The sequence below is a fragment of the Manduca sexta genome, chromosome 11 (genome assembly GCF_014839805.1).
Source record: "Manduca sexta isolate Smith_Timp_Sample1 chromosome 11, JHU_Msex_v1.0, whole genome shotgun sequence".
Taxonomy (NCBI): domain Eukaryota; kingdom Metazoa; phylum Arthropoda; class Insecta; order Lepidoptera; family Sphingidae; genus Manduca; species Manduca sexta.
In genome coordinates, this window is record NC_051125.1 from 6,135,612 (window position 1) to 6,159,676 (window position 24,065).

Sequence of the window (24,065 nt, forward strand, 5' to 3'; positions counted from 1 at the left end):
TTTTACCTCGCGGCAGAGAAAAATGCTGCAAACTAATTTGTAATTGAAATTCACCTCCCTATGGTTTCCAGTATGCTGGGAATCGCATTCAATCTTGATTGAACAGGAATAAATTCAATGGCACTTCTTGTGTGAATGGTCAGTCTAAAAGAAAATGAAACGCGTGCATAGCTGACACAACTTGTTATAAATCCCGATCTATTAAAGAAAGATTGGGATAAAAAGCGATGATACAACACGCTGCGTATGAGGTTATTTAACGCGATATTTTTTTCCGCTTTCAACTCGTAAGTTGTGGCAATTTGTAATTCGTCGCGGTCCGAACATGGCACGGTTCCAACTCTCCCCCTATCCCTGAAGATATTAAATAGCGGGCACTTATCTAAGCACCCGTCCACCGGCCAGACTCCAAATCAGCACTATCTGAACTGTTTGATATTCCATTTAATTTTATTCGATGATAGCATACTTAATTGAATTATGTTCGGAGCTTATGCTTCTTTGTTCGAGTTTAAAAATAACTATCTAAGGTGTGTTTTCATACACAATATAAGAAAAAATTTAAATACATTATTTGTGTTTTAAAATTACGTTGGTAATAAATGTAGTGCAATGGATATTTTTAAATTAGTGGTTTGATAAAAGGAATCGTTTTTTTATTCTTGCTTATCCTTTTTATAACAAGCACAGTCGTCAAACGTTTCCAACATGCATATTTCATTTGAGGACTCACTTTTGCTCGCGGCTCCGTCCGCATGAAATTGTTTTTATAAGATAAAAATCCCGCTTTATACTTTCCCGGGACAAAAAATAGCTTATATTTTAAATTAGATCTCTAGCAATATATCGATGAAAATTGCATTCATTTCCATGCAGTAGTTTTTGCACAATGCGTGTACAAACATCAAAGCAGACAAAAAATCTAAAAACTGTTTGTTGTTTTGGCCTTTGTTGGGCTAATAAAGACCCCCATATTAAGTTTTTTCTTCAATATCTATAATTTACAGACATCGGCCTATTACAGTTTTATTATGTGTGTGATAAAGCCAAAAAAGCTATAAAAGTAATTTTTAAGAGTCTCTTATAACAAAAACAATTCATAACCATCTACGAAGTACGACGTAATAGAGAAAAGTTTGCTCAGATTGATGTTAAAATTACAGGCCGCGTTGGATTTATTTAATTTTCATCTCGGGCTAACTCGAATTTTGAGCTGAGCATTTAATTTTCATAGCTTAGCGAAATTCCATTTTGGCAAAACCCGATTAGTGTCTAAATGCGCAAGCCTATTTGTTATCTCGCCAAGAAAAACCGTTTCGACATTTCACGACACAAATGAACAAAAAATCGTTCGGTACTCGGAAGAAAAAAGGGAAGTTGTATGAGTTAATCATGAAAGCCGAACGCTAATCGCTTCGCATTCGGTCCCCAGATTCACTTTTTTGTTGTTTGTCGTCCGGATAAAATGTATGACAAGTCTCAGATATGTTTGAAGTGTGTTTTATCTTTATTTCTTTTGTTTAACTTTGTGCCTTTTTGTTCGCCTTCGATGGGGAGCGTAGTTGATGTGGTCGTTTGAAAACACGTGTTTTATTATGATTTATGTCGGGTTGAAGAAATTTATTACATGCTTATTCTTCTAATACTGTGTTTGTTATTGAATTAAAAACATTTGCGTGTCATTAATGAGAGGATGATGGCGTAGTTATTTTTACAGCGGTCATTTTTTTTATTTTTTGTCTTCTATCAGATACGAATAAGAAATGAATTATATTAAATAATTAATATAGAATATATACTATTTATATAAAGGTAATAAATACATAAATCTAAAGAGAACGAGTTCGGCTTCAAATCGCTTACATTTTTAGCAATAAGACAATATGAGATGATTTTATACCGTTCGAGGATAGCCAGTAAAATAATGAGCTTTGGGTGTTTTCCACTTCTAGCTTCATCTCTATTATGCAATATTACATTCATATTTCCGACTCATTGAGTATACTTTTTTCGCATCGTTGACTACGAGAAGTCTCAAGCTGATTTCTTGCCCTTATTAACTTTATTATCACTTCCATCTTCTTTAATCATCCAACAAGTTTTTGTTGGATGATTAAAGAAGATGGAATTGCAATATAACATCGTTTTTTTAAATATTGATAATCCTTAAAGCACTGTACTGTGCTGGTTAGTTATTTATGAAAAAAAATCATTTTTTATTTCTCCATCTGAAGCTTTACATCAATAAATCTAGGCCGACATAATCCTTGCGGCCGTCGAAAGGACATATTGGGCTAATTTTTCAATGATCACATAAAAGTTGTTCGTGTGGTAAAATATATCATGAACAAATTAAATAGCTGTAAAAATCACATTGTCAAATAGTACTTTTATATTCAGCCAGGTTATATTTTGACCAATAACATTTTATAGTTTCCGGTTGTCGTTCATGCTTTTATCTGACGATTGAAAAATCGACCCTAAGTATGCTACATTTGCGGTATTCAATGCCATACTATAGTAGTAACTAGTAAGCATATAGGTTAATAGTTTAATAGACAATTAACAAGGTGATAATGTGCAGTTCCGGAGCTGGGCGGGCTGGCGCGCCGCGCGGGTGTTCCAGCGCGTTCTCAGCACCATCGCCGGCGGCGCATCACGAACCAGGTTAGTGTACACCTCGACAGCCCCTCCCGCCCCTCCCTCTAACCCACTGACAGTTCCCGTTGGAACTTGTTGAGGTGATAAGTTTGTAGATTGTTTTGTTAGTATTGCATGAAGGATTGTATCGTGTCTCAATAATACGTAAACTGATTTGTATCCCGAATGTAGAAATTTAGAAAGCGTCGTTTCTGTTTTTTTATGTTAAACCCCCTATTGAAGAGAGTTTTACACATGTATTACATTGAGCTTTGTGTCTACAAAATACGACTTCAAAATCTACAATAACCAGGGCGTGAATTAAAATTGCTTATATAAAATAATAGCTAAAGCCAATTATGTTACGAGATGGTCTCCGACATTTCTTTCTGTTTTGTAGTAACTACAGAACCCTGCAATCAGTATGGCATCCTCTTAACCAACGCATAATGAAATAATTGGACGCAATTGCGGTTGCGGTAATGAATAAGTTTTATCATATCCCATTACGGAATAAAAGATGTCCCGTTAATTGGCTTACAAGCTTTTGATTGTGAGTTGTATTTATTTGACAACTGAATGGTAATGAAAATATTAAACATGTCGGACGGCGCGTGAATTTGCCATTTAATAAAACATGTAATATTGTTAATTATTTGTGCTACACCGTGGTGTTCGGCGACATAATATTATTTCAACTATGTTATATTTGCATCAGTAGCATAGCGTATTATTTTAGCCGTGTCGTAATAAAAAAATACTAAATATTAGATTATTATATAGATATATACAAACACACACATTTTCTATCCTCATACACACAAATACATATTATATTTATACACATACCGTACATATGCGCTTTGTCCTCAAAAGATTTTGTCCGCAAAATTTTATGTTGATGATTTTTTTCTTTCTTTTCCTTTATGATACTTAATGCCTGTTACTCCATGTTTCAATAAATATTAGGTACTCATCAGAAATAACATAGTTAATACGAACCAAATATAAAAGTTATGTTTTCGATTATCCGCCCAAATAAATACTAATCAAATCAGTACCTACTGTTTACATTAGCTGTTTTTTACGTTTAGTGACGAACTAATTTACTTGAACTCTATACTGTGAATATAGTCTCAAGCGACGAGTAAAGATAATTTAACAAAATACAGTACTCTAATTCAATTCCCCGCAATTTACTGCACTGCAAAAAACCATAACTACAAGCTATTAAAAACCAACATTTCAATATTTGCCAGGAGATTAGCCGAGCCGCGTTCTTGTAAAATAACCAACTTCAGAGCGTAGTAATAAAAAATATAGAAGCAAGCTAGTGACTGTATCTGAGAGTTCGTTTTTATTCAGCGTCGCAAGTTCTTTCAGGCCACGGGCAGTCGGTTAAGTAATTAATTCTTTTGCCGGTCTGTTTGAATAAATCACTTGGCGGACAACTTGAGCATTATAAAAGTTGGCTTTCACATTTTGAAAGTTTAACTTCAATCAAATTTATTGCATCGCTTAATGACGTCGTACAAATGTTATAATGGGTCTCATCTGGGTTAAGTTTTTGAGTCAATGGCTGTTTTGTTTTTGACGCTTTGTAGAAATAAATTATTATATGTTATAAATATTTGAAATATCGTTTGGATTTACAGTTGTACTCGATATTTATGACTGTTTATTTATACTCTTTTCTCTACTAGTAGTATTGGTGATATCCGCATTACGACACATATTAACAATCATGAATTCTGTTCCCTGCCGGCAAACCCACAATTGACGTATTTAATTATTAATTACGCTTGGGGACTTGTTGATTTGCTTTATCAAAATAAATCATTACTACTTTTAATGCAAGCCCATAACTGTTTGATAATCTTATAAAAACAATGTGTGTGATTTCACAAACCGCTTTGGTGGCATAGTTGTATTATGTGCGCGGTAAGAAAACTCTGAGGTCCCAGGTTCAAATCCCGGGTCGGGCAAAATCATATTAGGATTTCTGCTCAAATAGTCTATATTGAACCCAATATGGCCCCCTATCACATAACACACAGGCGCAATGTAGGCACTCTGGTTGCGCTTCTGCCTTCCTATTCGCGGATATAGGCGTGATGCGTGTTTATATTCCACTAGCATTACTAATTACAGAACGGTAATTGATTTGATCACCTCTAGTGATGTAGCTTTTCATTCATATATTAAACTTGGACTACTTCGACGTTTTATCTAATTGAGTACAATATTTATTTCTTTACTTTTAAAACTAAAGTAAAATATAATGTGAACTTATTTCGGTAGGTCTTGTCGGTCCGAGCTGGACACAAAACCAGCTCGCATATTTTATTAATGAATATCTTGTGTAATTGCTAGATAACCTAGAAATCAATTAAACTATCACAACTAGAAATTTATATTTATAGATTAATTAGTAATAATAATATCAGTCCTGTATTATATACGGTCCAACTGTTGGGCACGGGCCTCCTCTACTGCTGAGAGGGAATAAGGCCTTAGTCTACCACGCTGGCCTAGTGCGGGTTGGTAGACTTCACACACCCTCGAAAATTCCTAATAGAGAATTTCTCTTCACAATGTTTTCCTTCACCGTTAAAGCAAGCGATAATTCACACAGAATACAAACATATTTTTTTTATAAAAGTCAGAGGTGTGTTCCCTTGGGATTTGAACATGCGAACATTCGTCTCGGCAGTCTATTCCACAACCAACTAGGCTATCGCCGCTTTTGATTGGTATAAACAAGAATTTCAACAATGCGGTTAAGGGATACAGCCGACTACGCTTAGTAGTTAATTCTGAGGCGCCGTAAAGAGCACATTAACACCACATAGGTTTTGAGTAATCTTGATAAGCTGCTAATGATGTGACAGTGCTCCCTACTAAGTCCTTTTTCGTAAAACAAACTGTTACGCTAAAGAAACGCGTGAATATAAAAGTAAAATAAAAACAAAGATGAACGTATCCGAAAATGATGTAACATTACCTTGAACGTTGCCTTCGATACAAATCCAACACCGCTCACATTCACAACACGCAAACAAGAAGCAAATAAGTCAAACGTGAAATATCTTCAATCTCGGCTCTTTTACATTTTGTTTACATCCTTCTAAGGAGATACAAGCAATATCCATCAAGCAAATAAAATAATAACGGAGGTCTGGCGCGGGCGCTCGGAGCCCTCCGCCCGGCGCACACTACGCGAAATCCCCGCTTAGTTTAGTTCCACTCCCGTGCTGAGCTCCTATTTGCAATAAACACGTCCCGTGTGGTCCCACAACGAGGAACAAGTTTCACAGACTTGTTTGCACTTAGAAATGTTAAAACTGGGACTTTACCTCGTAAACGGCTTGAATTTCTTTAGTCGCTAACTTTGAATTAGCTACATATAATTTTTTTAAGGTGAAAGAAATAAACTCCGGAAGCAGAGATGCAATAAAACGTTGTAGTTTTGAGTTTATTTCAAAACTAAAATGATTTTTCCGACCATTCGCTTTGTTATTGTTAATGAAGTTATGCGTGGAAATGTTTTTAATATTTAAAATTCAACGAGCTCATCCTTATATATTATTTATCTGCTTAAATCGAGCAAATATAATCATTTTGGATCGTAAACAATAACAATATATGAGTAAATATCTTGTTTATTATGCACTGTTTAATATTTAGTAACAATTGTTGTCGTATCTATAAAATCAAAACAGATGCGCTGTGTAGGTATTTCTTGAAACGGACTAAAAGTCAACAAGTTTTTCAATACAAAAAAAAATCATAAACTATATCTTGATCATTTACCACGTGAGGTCACGGGATCATCATTAACTTGCGCACTATAGGTATTGCTAATTTGCGAAACTATCAAACATTCAATAACTCCATCGCATGTTTATAATTCACGTTAATTAAACATCACTAACACACAAAACAAGCGCCAATCAAACATTTCATTAATATTAACCTTTAAATTGATTATACAACATAATGAATATCGAAACTGGCCAATAATGCACATGATTTCATTCGGAATTCAAACAAAATGAAAGGTCGCAAACGCTCTTATAAATTCATGCGCCGTCTGAGCAATGATTTCGGTGGCTTAACTGCCGAAAACTGGAATATACGTCTCGGACTTTCGTCTAAAAATAAAATGAAGTGCGAACGAGACCAGAATAACTAGGCCGTCTGGAGAGGCTTATTACAAAGGCTAGGAGTTTTCTGTAACGCAAACAGGATTCGTTTTGTTTCGTCAGGAGGTGGATGCTTAATTTTATTTTCACGAAAATCATTGCGTCGTGTACCGTGAAGTTTACGGCTTAATCTTACTCGGTTACTCAAGGTTCCCTTTATGATGGTAGGGCTTCCGGGGTTTGCGAACAGACGCCGGGGGGCTGTTATGACCTAATGACTTGTAAAGGGCTGTAAATATGCATGGTAATTAAAGATGTCAGCGATAAATGTATTTAAGTAACAAAAATATGCCGGAACGTTTATACTCCTATGAGTATGACTTCGGTAGTCACAACATGCTTGTTAAACGTAATTATTAATATATGAGTCGGGGAGCTATAATAATTATTATTTCAAAGCAATAGATCTCGACAGCAATCATATTGGTTGTTGTTTTAACCTTTCAAAACATAACTGTTATCTATCTTCGCGATTCCTTGAAATGAGTTCAAGATTAAACAAGTTATTTGGAAAACTAATTTTAATAATTATAATATTCCCCGAAAATAGAAAAATAAAAAACGATCTTATTTTTATCGCGGTCTTAAACTCATTACAATTTTCTCGTTCTAAATTTAAAATGTCTATTTTTAACCTGTGACGTACTATTAACGATTACACAGTTAATTTCCATTCTAATTCAATGCATTGTCTTGTATGACAATACAATATTCGTTCATCAGCATAAATGCAGAGTCAATTTAGTACAAAACCTTTTAGAACATAAACATTGTCGGTATTCGAAACGTTATTTTTCACTAAAAATTGTATTTGTTGTGGATAACACGTTTTATACGTTTTCCGCGCCATTGCTGGGCGCTGGTGCCGCCGGCTTACCACGCTCGCGCATAAATATTTTATATCAAGCAAACCACAATTTTACTTTATAACAGTGTGTTTGTTGCTTTATTTCAACCGATTACTTGTTGGCTAACAGCGAAATATACTACGTTTCTGTTCAGTAAATTAAGTTAGATACAAAAGCTTTTTTGTTTTCTTTTGTACAGCATATTACATTATGTTTCTGTGTGAATAGTTTGTTTATATTACTTGGAAATGATAACTGTAACAGACGTTATAATGAATATAAAAAACCCGAACAAGCTTTCATTCCTCTTTATCTAACATCTAATCTAATATTAACCGTAAATCGCAATTTATGCTGAAAGTAGGGTAAGCCAAAAAGCGTAGAATAAGAGGCATCTATGAAATAAAATATTTACGAGATAATAATTAAGGTAATAGTGGAAGTAATGGTGAAACAGTGTCCCGGTAATAAGTGGGCCGATAAGAGAGGTAATGAGGCCGCAATGGCCCATTATCGTTATTCTGTATTCATTGAAGCGAGCCTGCCGAGCCAGGATCCAGTGACCCTTGACCCAGTCCGAAAGGGTATCCCTTACCCATCTCCTCTCTACCGCCTTTTCGCTACGGTGCTACTATCGGTTCCCGATTATAAATCGTTAATTTGGTAGGTTGCGCCGAAAATACAAACAATGCAACAAATTTCGAAAATTTCAACTTCAATTAAAATATACATATAATTATACGAAAATTAAATAATAATATTTTTAATACTTGTGATAAGGCAAAAATAGAGAAAAATGTGTTGACAAGCTCAGTTCAATAGCGTCCAGTATATCGTAATTACACTTCATGGCATTACGTGAGTAATATGGCGGTTACCATTAGACGAGCGAGGTATCTGTTTTGTCGTATAAAAGAATAAAAACAAATGTGTTTGTTTTTTTCTCTATCGTGTAGTTTACATGTGCCCACATTTCAATTAATTAATTACAGCATATTACACTTCTGTTAAATCTTTCTCTAATGCATGTGTGTCACAAAACGCTTTTAGAACTAGCCTCGTCACCATTCATATTAGTGAAATTACACAACTTCATTTGACATTCGCATTGTCAATGACCCAGTAACACACTTTAAACGTAAGCAACAATACTTATAACTTAACGCAAGGTTCTCAAAAGTTTTAATACAAAACTGTTATGATAAAATTAAAAATGATATTGCAATCAATATGCGAATTGCAAACACCCTTTTGTAATTATATGAGATCAGAAAATGAGACCATTAAGGATCTCCATAAAAATATATTGCAGCAATTTGGTGATTACTTCATACTCAATTATAAAAGGGTTTAAGTATATAAAAATAAATTTAAACGATTTAGTTAAATTATTATTATAACAGTATTGAAACAATTATCAAAATTCAATGCGAAGCAACAAGCTGTAAGATAAAAACTAGTTTTTTATGGTTATTCATGCGTAGTCCGTAGTCCAAACGTTGGGTTTATAAACAGACTTTCACGAGCGTTTAATGCGAACACATCAGCTATAAAGTATATTTGGGGTCATTGCGTGGGCGGAGATTCGGAGCTATGATATTTGTTTTCACGATCGAAAGCCTTGTTCAAAATATTACCAAAATAATACCAATGGATAAATTCATTTGTTTACGAAAACTTCAATACAAAAATTATAGTAGACAAAAGAGCTTAGTTGTATAAACTGGTCGGTATCTCATGTTTGTTGTTTTCATTTCGATTATTCCTGCAACAACTACGTAGAACGTGATATTTTGATAAGAGGAAAAACAAACTATGTTGACCAAACTTAAGTATCAAAATATGATACTTTTCTGTTAACACACATGTCCACAAAAGCGAAATTAACTTCCTCGATACATACTCGAATTGTCCAATGAGAACTGATAGTAGTAGCTTGGCGCCTACTCTCAGAGACAAATTATTGAGGAAGCGACGTTCAGAATATGCCATAACACGCCAGACGCTTATTCAACTCTTCATCGTAAAGGATTATTGGACGGAACTACGGCTCAACTCATCGTGATCACCATTCAAGTAATACGCGAGTAATGGAAAAATGTTTTGTTGATATCTATAAGTTTTATCGATGTTGTGGCAGAACATTTAGTTAATTTAGTTGTAAAGTTACCACTCAACTACATCTATCTATTAGTCTACACTCTACATGGCCTTAGTGTACAGTTGCCTGCCTTTGAAACTTCTTACAATGAAAGATACAGACTTAAATATTAACGGATGGATGAATAATACTATTCCAATTACCACAATTACCATATGCTTATAACTGGCACATAAAAACATGATCCAAAATAATGCATAAATTAATTCCATATTTTTACAACACCACATAATTACTCCGATTTTATAACGGTGCCATTTTTATTAAAGAAATATTTTAGTTCAAAAAGTTCTGTGCAGTTTTATTTATTTCGAGCACAATCCTTTGCAACTACAAATTAGGCACAGAGGCGGGCATTTCGTGTTGCGTCAACAAAATTTCTCGGACAGGGGTTATGGAGCCGACATTGATATATTTTTTCTAGATGTGTCTTCGTTTATGTAATCTTTTTTGATCGGTATAAGTATTTTGCAGTATAAAAAGTTTTTGGTCACAGAGATCGTCTGCTGCTTGGATTTCAAATGTAAAATTTAGTTTATGATATGATTAACTGTTACTAATTTGATATATAAAATACACGACGACAAGATACATAATATGTCAGCCTTTCAGCTACTGCAATATGTAGGGGCTTCCAAAATGTAGAAGCTGCCGCAAATTCTGCCATATTGTGTTTATAATTGTACTGACAGAGTTTTCTTACTTCATTGTAGAGTAATATTAACGTATAACTATGGAAACTCCTAAACCGACCAGCCTCCTACACGGGCGTACGTACGTAAGCAAATGCTTGTTTTTAATATATCTCCACGAATTAAATCTATTTTCATATGATCTCTTCCAGTGTCTATGTGTAGGTCAATGAACACGCTCTTTCTTAGTTAATTGGGCTCCATTATTTATTTTTCCTGTCTTGTTTTCGTCGTCTCTATACAGTGAACCAGAAAATGAAATGTTTTTTGAATCTCTTATTTCATTGTTAGTGGGCATTATCACCGTGATGGTTTAAAATGTATGCTTGAAAAATGTTAGCAAATATTCATACTGCGAGGGTATTGTTTTCCTTTGTATTTGAAAGAAAGTCTGTTCATAGTATTATGTAAGTACAATTAATTATCTGAAAAACCTTGCAACCGATCCAAAAGCGCACGGTACACTTTATGAAGATAATAATACTGGGAAATACAAAATAAAATGTTAACATCAATAAAAATGTAATTAACTCCCGCCAGTACCGACAAACATAAGACTTGAAAAGGCTGGGTATACTTTATTAATTATTTCAAGCGAACGTGGAAAATTTGCTACAGAACAGAAATAGCTGCGGTGCATGAATAAACTCTCCGGTACGTTTATGTGCCAAGTGATAACTACATTCATAATTATGTTTCAAAGGATCTCTATTGTAACCGCAGATTGGGAAACAGAACTAGTATGAAGTTATGCAAATGAACACTGATATAATCTCGACGCTCGGTGCAGACATACGTGGTGGCATGATTGCATTTTATTGACTTTTACAAAGAGCGCGCAGTATTGAAAAATAAATTTTTATTTTGTCTATAAATAAGTATGATTAATACTATCGAATGCCGGGACATTGACTTCTGTTAGTTGGTAGTACTTCCGAGTGTTTTATTTATTACTACAATACAAAACTAAGCGTAAACGACATGTTTATTTAGGGCTTAAGATCTAGATTTGTGTGTATCCAATTACAAAGCAATTAATTACAAGTTCTACCTAATGTAATCAAGAAATCGACTCGCCGGTTATCGCTATTAGTTTAATCGATCTCTGTTATATACTTACGATTCGAATGTAGTTGTCGCTACTGCGCCTGCGTACAGATTGATATATGTTATCTCCTTGCCAAGGCTTTCATCGATTTTGTTTGCGAGTGGGCTATAAAATATTTAGTTATATATAAGGGGCCAAGGTGCACTTAATGTAGTCATGACTTGTCGACATTCTTTTAGTCAGTCAGTAGTTACCCATTATAGAGCCTGTAGCCATAATTGGCATAAATTGCCACGGCTACTTACCTAATACCTCCATGATATCGGCATACTGATAACGTGACACTTTAAAAACTCTCTTACATCATCATATCGATTCCCTAAATCTGAGTTTATAGTTACCGTTATCGGCACAAATAGCTTCGATGATACGATTTTTTCTGTTCTTACTCTCAAATAAATATAAGGGGGTGTTATATCGAATTTTAAAATTACATCAGAATACTTACAAATATTTAACGAAAAACGCAAAAACTGTTAATAAAGCAAATGTAATGTACTTATGGTAACTCATATGAGAGGGTCCGCCTGGGTAGGTGTCACCGCAATGTCAATTTTTGCCGCCAAGCAGCAGGGTGTAGTCACTGTTGTGTCCGGTTTGAAGGATATTGTAACTAGTGTTACTACAGGACATAATAAGACTTAACATCTCATGTCTCAGAATAGCGAGCGCAGTGGAATAATAAACAATACTTTGTAATTCAAAGTATTGGATGGTATTTCTACTGTTTACGGGCGGTCGTATCGCTTACCAAAAAAAAATGTTGACGAATCATAAAAAGATATACAGAACCTGACTAATAAACGCACTAAATCCAAAATCTGTCCCGCAAATCTATAGCTTCATTGTTTTGTATGATGATAGCAATGTGTGCAGTATATTCCTGTGCGAGCGAATCAAGTGGCTCAGCTAAGCGGCAATCTCCAAGTAACAGTATGAACACGTTGCGGTAACTGCACTTCAAACACTCAAATAGACCGAACTAGACCGGTACAGTTCGGATAAACTTTCAAAATATTTACAATGGAAACAAAGTGGATATTGGTAAATTGCACAAAATATTTTATGAGTTTATTTATCAACAAATAGAATTGAATGGGAATAGTATTTGTGTTTGTACATATTTTTGGGCATACAACGTATCGTAAAACTGAAACTTGTTACCATAAATTGACAGCGCTGTCTGCAACGCGAATTGATTTTACGGCCACCGTAGTCTCTACACCTATGTATCTTGCTGTTGAATCTTTAATGGATATATTAAACTTTGCGTCTATATTCGAGGTATCGCTGTGATACGTTCATTTGTTTAGTCTTAAACAGGTTCTAATACAATGTGTTTTTGCAGGTTCATTTTGACATTATGTTCATAAATGTCTTCTTGAATACAACGCTTTAACATAAGTTATTCTAAACATAGATGTAAAATAAATAAGTGAAGATTTCGAACAAAATAAATATGAATATTAAGTTATTTAATTATATGTATATGCCCTAAGGCCAAAATTACTGCACGAAGAGAATTTGTTGGGCCAGCAGCAACGTACTTTCAGAAGAAATACTTACACACACTATATTTGAACTAAACTAAAAAGTAGTAAAAAAAAAATACAAAACTAAAACTGGAATTTTTAGCGAAAATATTTGTTAGTCATGGTTGATTTTTGGCATAATATTAACAAAAGTAAAGAATATGTGATTTCATTTAGTAACGCGATGTAAAATAATTTTGTTCAACTTTGTATACAAAGTTGACAAGTTAATCTACGATTTGTATTTTCAATTTAATGATAGCTTTTGTAATATATCATAATTATACTGTTAAACATAAAGGCAAATATCCACGTGGCTTATAGTCATCGTTGATATACCTAATATAGAAACTCACAGTAAACATCGAGGAAAATGTTGATTCAGGTGGTTTAGAAGTTTTTTTCACAAATTCTAATACTTTACAGTAATTCATTAAGCTAATATTAGTGTAATACCGTTTTTATTACATTAAACACATTAATGTAGTAAAAGCGGAATAGGGCGTATCATTAACCTTTACCACAATGTTACGCTCGTACGGAACTAATTTATAATTGCCCTTTTTATCAAAGTATATTACATTTTATAAAAACCCACATAAGGTTTTTTTTACGTGAAGTTACCTCAGCAGACCTAATTCATGAATATTTTTATAGTGGCTATCCAATAAACCAACAAGGCGTGCATGTGGCAAATTTACTTATATGAATAAATTGCAAGCAGCCGTTGCAAACCGACAATTTGCGCAGCGAAGCCGGCCGTTTCAGCTTTATTATTTCGCCACTTCATATTTGGGGTGTTTATTAATGATTTTGTAATTGGTGGCTGTCGCTCGCAGTCGTATTTACGCGCTCCATTACTTCGACACGGCAAAAATACGAGCCGACCTGCATCGATACCATTTTTGTGCCCATGCTGTGAGCCGCTGTTGTTTACAAAATATTTGTATAACAACATATTTATAATTTTCATTTGAAATAAAATCTTTAAGCATATATAAATTCACCATACATACTGAAATTAATTTGTTCATTAGACGTACTACAGTGTGTCTGCGCGGACGAACAAGCACGCACTCACTCCAGGAAGATGTTGCCTGTAGCATGACGCGTGCGCACTGTGCACGCCTCAATAGTAGACCTTCTCTGCTCGATTCAAAATATTCAGAAGTTAAGTTAGTAACTAGTCGCAAGCTAGGATAGTCTGGCCTTAGCCCTATCCAATACCAGTAATCCAGGATAATGACCTATAGTTCTAAAACGAGGTTTTAAAAAAACACTCATGGTAGGCAATGGCTTAGCGGTGTCCCAGAAGAATCGTTGGTATTTAGATAACTATCGACGTAGCAGACAGGTCGCTTGTTGCCATGGTCTCCGCAATATAATTATTAAAACAAAAAATAAAATAATTTGCTCTATATTATCGATAAAACATTTTAACAACCGTAATCGCGAAATGGAATAAACACGCCGGGCGTTAGATAAAATTTTAATTACGCACCAGCTTATCATGACGGTTGTTACTTGTGTCGAATCCCAAAGGTTACATCGCTCTATTACCGTAATATAATAATTATTTAATATTGGAAAATGAACGGGAACTGTATTTTGATATGAACTTGGTATCTAATGGAGATTACCGGTTAAAAGCTGGAAATGCCGTGTACATATAGAAGTTTTAAAATTAATTACTACTGGCATTAACAAGTAAGGCTGGCAAGATAGTAGATTATAATATAGTACATATCTCGATATTATCACACATATTATTGTAAAATTACTTTTTTTTATTATCTGCGGCCCACGTAATGTCGACTTTTAGTATTCCTTTATAATACCGAACCCTTAGCAAAAGTATTCTCCGAACTTAGAATTGAATCCAAGACCTCCCAGCCAATACGACTGCCACTAAACCGTTGCCTCGAATTCTCTGTTAACATGTTTTATTTAGACAAAACTCTCACTAAAGTGGGATTATAGTCATCGTGCTATAAATCACAACACAAAGAGCCGGCGCACGCAATCTGTTCACACATCTAGTAATTGCCTCATACATAATTTTCTAAGAGGCATTACGCATACTAATTGTATAATGAATGGCCAATTCTTGTTTAACATTGCAAATTTGTAAATATTTCTTTGATTCGATAACGAAATATGACAAAAGAAAAAGAAATACAGGAGTTTAGAACATCTTTTTTATTAGTTAGTTAATAAAATAAATTGGTTGTTAATTAATTATAATAATAATTACAAAATGATTAGAAATGCACTCGATTTATTCTTGGTATAATGTCTATAATATTAGTTGAAGTCAAATAATATTGATCATATTTATATCCCTTTCTCGAACAATTATAATATCAAATTTTAAACCATGCAAACACGTAAGTGTTTTTAGCAACAAAATTTTATGGAATTTACGAATATTTAAGTTTTCCTGTTCCGATATCACACACACACACACACACACACACACACACACACACACACACACACACAACATCACGCATTTTATCCCCGAAGGGGTATGCAGAGGCGCAACCATGGCACCCACTTTTCGCCAAGTGTGTTCCGTCCCATGATGTGATAGGGGGCGAGCCTATCGCCATATCGGGCACAAATTCCAGACTCCGGGCTGATACTGAGCAGAAAAACCCAAATATCACTTTGCCCGACCCCCAGGATTCGAACCCAGGACCTCAGAGCGCTGCCGTACCGCGCATGCAGTACAACTACGCCACCGAGGCAGTCGGATGAGGCAGTCAGTTCCGATATCAATTTAATTAAAATACTTTATTTATGTAACACATCTATGTGGATTTTTTTTTTTTAATCTTTATTTAAGGTACTTGGTCGTTATTTCACGACTATGTCGCTCCGTACGTCCACTTTTATCCATGCCTACAATTTTTTTATAAAATCAAAATATTTTTTTAATAAGCCTTTAGCCTCTTCCGATACTGGAATGGTCAAAAAGCTATTTATGCTGCCCACATTAAAGCTCAAAGTATGAGGCCCACTCCGCACACACTACAGCTTTGATAAAATAAGCAATGTAAATAAACCAGACAGATGAAAACATAAATGTAATAATAAATAGGAGTCGTTACAAAGTTCAAAGATGGCCAAATCTAAACGCTAAAAGCGCAGAAACGAAAAAATACATTGAGAAAATGGTTAAGTTTGTACCAAAATAAAAAGACCGCGGTCGACTTGAAGAAGTTTATTAAATAACAAATCTTAAAGACGCGAATGTATGGCGATGGTCATATTACAAATTTAACGATAGCTATTTACTATATATATTCTTACGAAAATATGAAGTTACGGCCATTTAAATTGCGATCACGCATTTAAGGCTTCTCTCCTTATATCATTTAAGGACATAATCAACGTTTCCCTACACTTTTGACGTTGAAATGTGAAAAGTATAACTTTTACACGATACTACAAGCTTACTATACCGCCAAAGTCAGACATTAAAACTTTATTCATTTAAAAGATGATTCTTTTGAAAACTCTTCCTAATTATTCCACCAGTTATTTCAATATCTACAACCATATTAAAAACTCGTCTTTGATGCACTACCTCATACAATTCTTACTAAACGTCTTGAAAATAACTATAATATCGCATTGAACACATTCATATAATTCTTAACAGAGACAAATTTCGTATAAAAGAGAATATACAGAAATAACATTGAATGGTTCAGTGCCTTTTCAGTGCAGCACAAAGCAAAAGCAACTTACCGTCCGTGTTGCTGCGCAGTTAAGCTCCTCCCGCGCCACTGTCTTCAAATACACTTATATTTCGTCTGTTTATGAGAACGAACTTATAATTCTAAAATTATGGAATATAAGTTCTTAAGTAAGGGCCTTTTGGTGTTTGCTATTTGTGTGTTTATCGTTATTTCTTATCTTCGTGTTATGACTTAATAATTAATGTCTCTTTATAAATGCTTGTCACCAAACATTTTTGTTATTAGATTACTGTATTATTAATTTATAAAAGTTTCTATGATTCAAAAATGTTTACTGTTATTTATAAAGTGTTACAGTGATGTTTAGCCGTATTTCATATCATCTATCTCCTAACCGCGTAAAAATGTGTCTATACTAATTATTCTTTATTACAAATAGGTTCATGCAGATTGAGTTTGTATTGGCTCGTGACAGATTTCTATTAAAATCATTTGTTTTTAATAGTCCCGTTTCGACAACAAACAGGCACATAGTATCGTGAGGTATTATCGTAAAAACTACGACGTAAATTATACGAAAACAGCTCATGTGTTTAAAAAACAAAAGATATTACATGACTTGTGTAACGGTACAAGTAACATAATTCTCTTATTATTGCGGAAAACTATTAAACTGAACAAACGTATTGTTGAAGACGACAGACACTTCTAGATTGATATTTGTTCGTCATTCAGATCTATCTTTGAGCCGCGTCGGCCCATTCAATTACAACGGTTTTTGAGATCGTTATTCCATTTACGTCGTAGAGATTATATGAAATATTGTTATTGATGATTTAAATAATATCAGCATTTACTTTCATTTATTAAGTAGGTTTTACTCTTTTATTTAGGGAGCCTTCAAAAAATAAAAATGTAAAGAACATATTATGTTGTGCTAAATTTTATCTAAAGCCATTCAAATGTTATTACTAACTTAGTTCTACCAATTATCCGATCGATCTTCACAAAATAACATTTATGGATAGACATTTTTGCAAATGTAATAAGTTTGTTTTTTCATAGCGTGGGAAACAAAGAACAATATTTCAGCACGTAAACGTATGGCTCTGTAATGATCACAAAGCTCGTTCAAACTTTACGTGACGTTTTAACGCTTGTTCTTTGTTGTTGCAATTAGACAGATAAGTCAGAAAATTTCTTAACTCTTAACTCATGGATCTAATTCCATGTTCTCATTTAAACATACTTTATTACCTTAAACAAGATAAAATGCCACCATAAGTCACATGTCTTAGTTGCATATTAACTGACAGTACTGAAATAAAATTATTAAACGGACGTTTTCGGGGTTTTTATGGATTTCACTCCCGACGTTGTAACGACTGTCACAGGGCGGACTGTCCCTGCTTTAAAGGCGATTTCCCCAACACGGCGTGTTGACCGTATATGTAGAAGCTATTTACTTGAAATTATTATTACATATAAATAATATACATCTTATATTAACAATATTTTATCTTTTCAGTTTTTTATATAATGTAAATATTTTATTAAATTTATAAAGAAAATGTCATTAAGATTGTTAATTCGACCATCTCCTAAAGTACACATAACATAAATTTGCAAGCAACTATTAGACAATTTAATAAAGAACATTTTAGTAGTTTAAATTATTCAAAAACCAAAAATTTATTTTTAAAGCAATTATTCGTAAATCTTTGCATATTCCCGCCAGTAATAGTGCGCTGTAAATGCATTGAACAAAAGCTTAAGGCTGTTCTTCGGGGGAGGGCCTTTAGTAGTTTTATTTCAATGGCGAAAATTCTTGTAAACATAAGATATCATTATTAATAATGCGGATTGAGCAACCGCCATATCGCTTCTTGACCTAAACAATAATTTATTGACTATTAGCTCTTGCCTGCTCCGACTGGTTGAAAATCTTTTACCGTGATGTTTTTTCCAGAATAAAAAGTACGCAGGTGTTAAATACCTTCCTATTAGTGAAAGCATTTTCAAAATTGATTGCAGTTCAAGAGACTAACCGCTACAAAATTACAAACAAACACAAACTTAACCTCTTTATAATATTAGTATAGATTACGACATTAAATTGATGAAAAAACAACAAACAAAAACTCGATATACATAGAGCTACTTCAAGCGTAAACTCTTTACAAATTCCTTCACAGGTAAGTATTTTTGCCTGTATCGAAAACTTTCTCGTTCTCTCGAGGTTCGCTGCTCGAGGTCCACTGTATCCGCCGTGTATTCAGACAACACCCACAGATGAAAGCAAATAGAAAGCTTGCTCAGATCGTGAAGGACCACAATCGGTGTCGATGGCTAATGCTGTTCAGATAACATCTAGCGTTGTTGTATTGATTGAAATATATTTTATACGTATTATTTATGGTCTCTATTTGTTTATGTATGTGGGCTGTGAAGATTAGATCGTATTTTAATCGTGGTTAAGAAATGATCTTCGTGAACAAAAAAGTGTTATGTCTTCTCTGATTTATTAATATAGGACAAAAACATACCTATTTTAAAAAAATATGCCCGACATTACGATTACCATGGCCATTGAGGACCATTCATTCGATTTAATAAAAACATCTGGACAATTTTAAAATTTATATCGGTGGAAACAAAATGTAGATGAAAAACTACGGGCATTTTTCAATTAGCCGGTTTTGCTTCGGGAACGGTATGGCTCGTTTTGCCATTCGTAAATAAAACCAAATATTTCCGTAACTGACTGTTTCCATTGCTCAATCCGATGTTAAAAGCGGTGTTCTTTATTATACAACCATTTATTTTATGGAAATTCCCGCTCACAGTTCGTTAATTCTGGTGTGGTTTCGAGTTTAATGGCATTTTTTTTTTTTTCAGGTAATCCCATATTGCATGTTAAAGCCGGCCGGGTAAGTAATTATTGTTATTGAAGGTTAAATAATCTTATGATATCATTTTAGAATTCAATAAACCGCCTTTAGTATAAACACTAAATATAGCAGAAATACAGAAGAATGCCAGGTACAATATAAATGTAGATAAGTCAGCTCACGATGCAAATATCTTCAGACAGGAAAATATATATAGAGCTATAAACAATCTTAAGCAACTTTTTTATTAGTTTACGCGATAAATGGATTCTTGAAGTAGTTTCCTGACACGCTATATTTTTATGCCGTATATTTAAAAAAATGTTTAGTTCTTTAATAGTAAGTGATCACGATTGCTTAAAACTCTTTACACTTGATGAATAGATGCTTCCTTCACGACTTTTAAGGTTAGTAATATAACGTCATGGAGAATAATGTGTTTTAGCAATTCGATTCCACAGAATGTAAAAGCAAAACTAGAGTTTTGAAGTTAAAGCGTTACGATCCATTTTATGCTTGTGCAATTAATACTGCCAACAAAAAAGTTACAGAGCGCTTCTGCCTCTTTCTTCCTTCGTAGTACCTGAGTCATGTTTAAAACTGTAAGTAACAAGCCAATATTTATCGTTACTTGTTCATAAATAAACTCGTATTTTAAACTTTAATACAGTATAGCTCAGTAACAATAAATAATAGGGTAGATGCTGAAAGTTATACCTGTTTTTATTTTAATCTGTAAGAACAAAAATATATCGGTCCACGAGTAACATGACATTTCACAAGCATTTATTTGCAAAGCGATATAATCTATACCTGAAGCAGACGTCACCCTAATCGCCACTTAAGCATCGCTTAAATAACACAATGGGCGAGTCCGCAGCGAGACTTGAATAAGGACCAAACCGATGCTATCACACGTCAAGGCAAATTATCGTTGTAGACGTACCGTTGAGTGGTTCGTAAGACCCACTACACTTATATTAGGGCAATATCAGTGATCTCGGTCATGCAAAACGACCTTTGAGATACGAGACTTCTTGAGATTGTGGAAAAACAACCCCTATATATCCTGTTAATATAGTATCGAAGCCGGCATTCACAAGCGAGTATCGGGCGGTCGACTCGGGTCTTTACTTCGCATTTTCACATCGTTATTGCGCGTCAAAACTCTTTAGGACATAACTTTGCGGCGTGTTTTACTTACAAGACTTCCATGTACGTCTTTATGTTGTCAAGATTTTTTCTATAATAATTTTATTACGTTCTTAATGTTTTATAGAAAAATATATACTTTACAAATTTCGCATTCAGTAAGCACACAATTTTCATCGTTTGTAATATTTAAAATGACTGAGCATTTCGAAATAACCAAAGCGACGCTAATATTCCCGTTTCAATTTGTGGCCAAAAGATCACTAACTAGTTAAAATGCCGGTTGGAATTCAGGCGATGTCTATTTAGATTGTTTAATATGTTCATAATATATATGGCATATATATATAATGATATATATATATATATAATATATATATATATATATATATATATATATATATATATATATATGTGTGTCTATATATATATATATATATATATATATATACTATATATATATATATATATATATATATGTATATATATATAATAGTATATATATATATATATATACTATTATATAGGCGTTATATTAAGCGACAATCTGTAGAATGGATTTAAGTAGGACATCGGGTCAAGGATGGCTGTCCCTGGAGCCGATTCTCTTCCCGAACAACTCGGCTTCATTATTAACTAGTTTCCAAGTTGAAATGGTGTTTATTATGGCCACAATTTATTGCTAACTTTTTAATTGGAATTAATAAAATAAACATAAGATGAAGTGAAGACTTCGCTTTGGTTTCTTGGCGCTCTGTAAAACGGGAAATGATTAGCGTCCAGTTTTATTGCTACGAGCGGCTCAGTTCTATTTCTTATTTATATTATATTATATTATTTCAGTTCTATTATATATATATATATATATATATATATATATATATATATACATATATATATATATATATATATATTTATAAATTACCTCCTGAACTTATTCTAATATTAAACATTTGATGCAAACGATTCATATGAGTGTATCTTTACATCTCTCTTACACGTGACAAGGGCCTTGATGGCTATAATATAAAATAAGGAAAGGCTGAACTACCTACATACTTATTTATAGGTAAATGAATATCTCTCCACTCTTCAATTATCGTTATTGTATCCAGTATGTGTGTGACCGATGATTATCATATAGGTATTAGGTACGGTGCAAAGTTCAAACGAAGGAATTATTTTAAATAAAATATATATATACTATATTTATCTGAGAATAGTATAAAATATAACTAATTTGATCCATTATGTATTTTTTTTTGTAACCCATGAATAAAATAAAGTTAAACGCAAATTTTATTTTACCGTTATTTTATTTAAGTTGTGTAAATAGCATGAAATCATGAATTTAAGTTGTGTTTTTTTTACTTAACTTATACTTAGATATACCAACAATATGTCGAATATGGGCAGTTATCGATGACGTCAAACAATAGTATGTGCAATATAAAGCCATTATGTTATAACAATTGCTCTAGAAATATAGCTAAAATTAAATGACAACCACGTTTCGTGGTTTTCCCCTGGCGCGCATGTTTGCGGAAGTCGCTTCTAGAAAATGCTTCCCGCGTTCGGTTTAGCGCATGCGTGGATTGCATCCCATCCCTTTCTGGTGAATTGCGCGCCAGTCTTCATTGCGCACCGCGTCGCGTCGCCACGCGATTCTCGAGCTCAACATCAAAACAAATCCTTGTTACGATGATAGCCGACTTGCCACCGATGCGTGTTGCGGAACGTCACTGCGACGACAGCGCTCTAGACGCGCAACACTATTGCGTCACAACACAGGACGACAAACACGGTACAACACTGTTTTGTGTTTGCTCAAATTGCGAACTTGTGACGTAGTTACTGGCTGCAAAGGTTATCTTAAATGACACGATTTCCTTTCTTTGCATTTGGAAAGCGAATCATTCCTGTTGATAGTGTAATATGCAGCAAGTGTGGACAGTGTTGCATCTGTAGATTTGTAGCTGGCGAACAAAGAATATCGATACGAATATGAGTTTGGCGTCATAGTGATGTTCTACCATTAAGTATACAATTACGTCACGAGTTCCAAATTATAACTCTGGGATTGGCGCGTATTAGAAGTGCTCAAGCATTGTCGATCCTGATCTATCGGATGTTGTGGGTGGTGAATAAGGATAGATGCGATCGTAAAAGGCCGGAAGAGGTCGTGCGGGATTCATCGAACGGGAATACGCCCCCGCGACTTGTTGCTTTGCCGCTTGTTGTTTACAATGCGGATTCCCTATTTTGATGTTGATTTATGTTAAATGAGCATATGCATTGGGGCATTGGGGAACATATTCAATACTAAAATCTGTAAATTTAAATGAAAGTATAATTATAAGATTTTTATAAGAATAAGTTTCAACACAATTACGCAAAACGTAGAGAGACTCCAAAATTTTACCCAAATTGTCCTCAAAAAATAATGGACTACAATATATTTATTACACCTACACCTAAATGGTTCAATGCTGATCTAACCATACGGAATACCAGATATGAATTAAGATTAATGCGCTGAGTATGCAGAGATACCATTTGAAATAAACTTGTTCGAACGTAGTTTATATAAATTAGGGGGACGCTTTGTTATTCTCGTTTTGTTTTCTTTGTGCCGCATGTGCGAAGTAGATAAGCTTTTGTGCGACTTATTATGAAGTTTTATACGCCGTGGAGTTGGTAGATTTGTTTGTTGATTTGTTGCATGAACTAATATAACGATAATATATATTTATGTATGTTTAAATCCGTCTTGGATATTTTTATCAATATAAATTACATCCGAAAAAAAACTAAATTAATTTTAATGAATACCGAATATTTTATGCTTATAAAATAATCCTAAACTTTTGATAAAGTTTTCACTTATATATAAAAAGTATGGCAACATCAGCATCAGTCTATAAAAAAATGTGTCGAGTTGTAAACAGGAACTTTCACAACGTGTTGTTTCGCGTCTACGCGCCGAGCAGTGGTTATTTTAAAATATTTATTTCATCCGAGATTTTCCCATTGTGATGCGAAGCTGTGACTAGCCGTCTGCCTTTTTGCTGGTAAGCAAGAGGAAATGAGATTTAAACTGACACATCTGTCTACTCCCTAGCGAGACTC

General features: G+C 34.0%; 1 protein-coding gene across 2 annotated transcripts in view; it reads left to right on the forward strand.

The window, feature by feature from the left end:
• The window catches only part of LOC119189013, a 72,440-nt gene that overhangs the window by 6,554 nt on the left and 41,821 nt on the right, over window positions 1-24,065 (forward strand). Inside the window, exons 3-4 of one of the 2 annotated variants that reach the window (XM_037437561.1) lie at window positions 2,585-2,667; window positions 19,792-21,082. In XM_037437561.1, the coding sequence (XP_037293458.1) occupies window positions 2,585-2,667; window positions 19,792-19,827 (119 nt within the window). In that variant the 3' untranslated portion in view covers window positions 19,828-21,082. Of the gene's footprint in view, window positions 1-2,584; window positions 2,668-19,791; window positions 21,083-24,065 lie in introns of those variants that run through there. The other variant, XM_037437560.1, reaches the window with a different exon arrangement.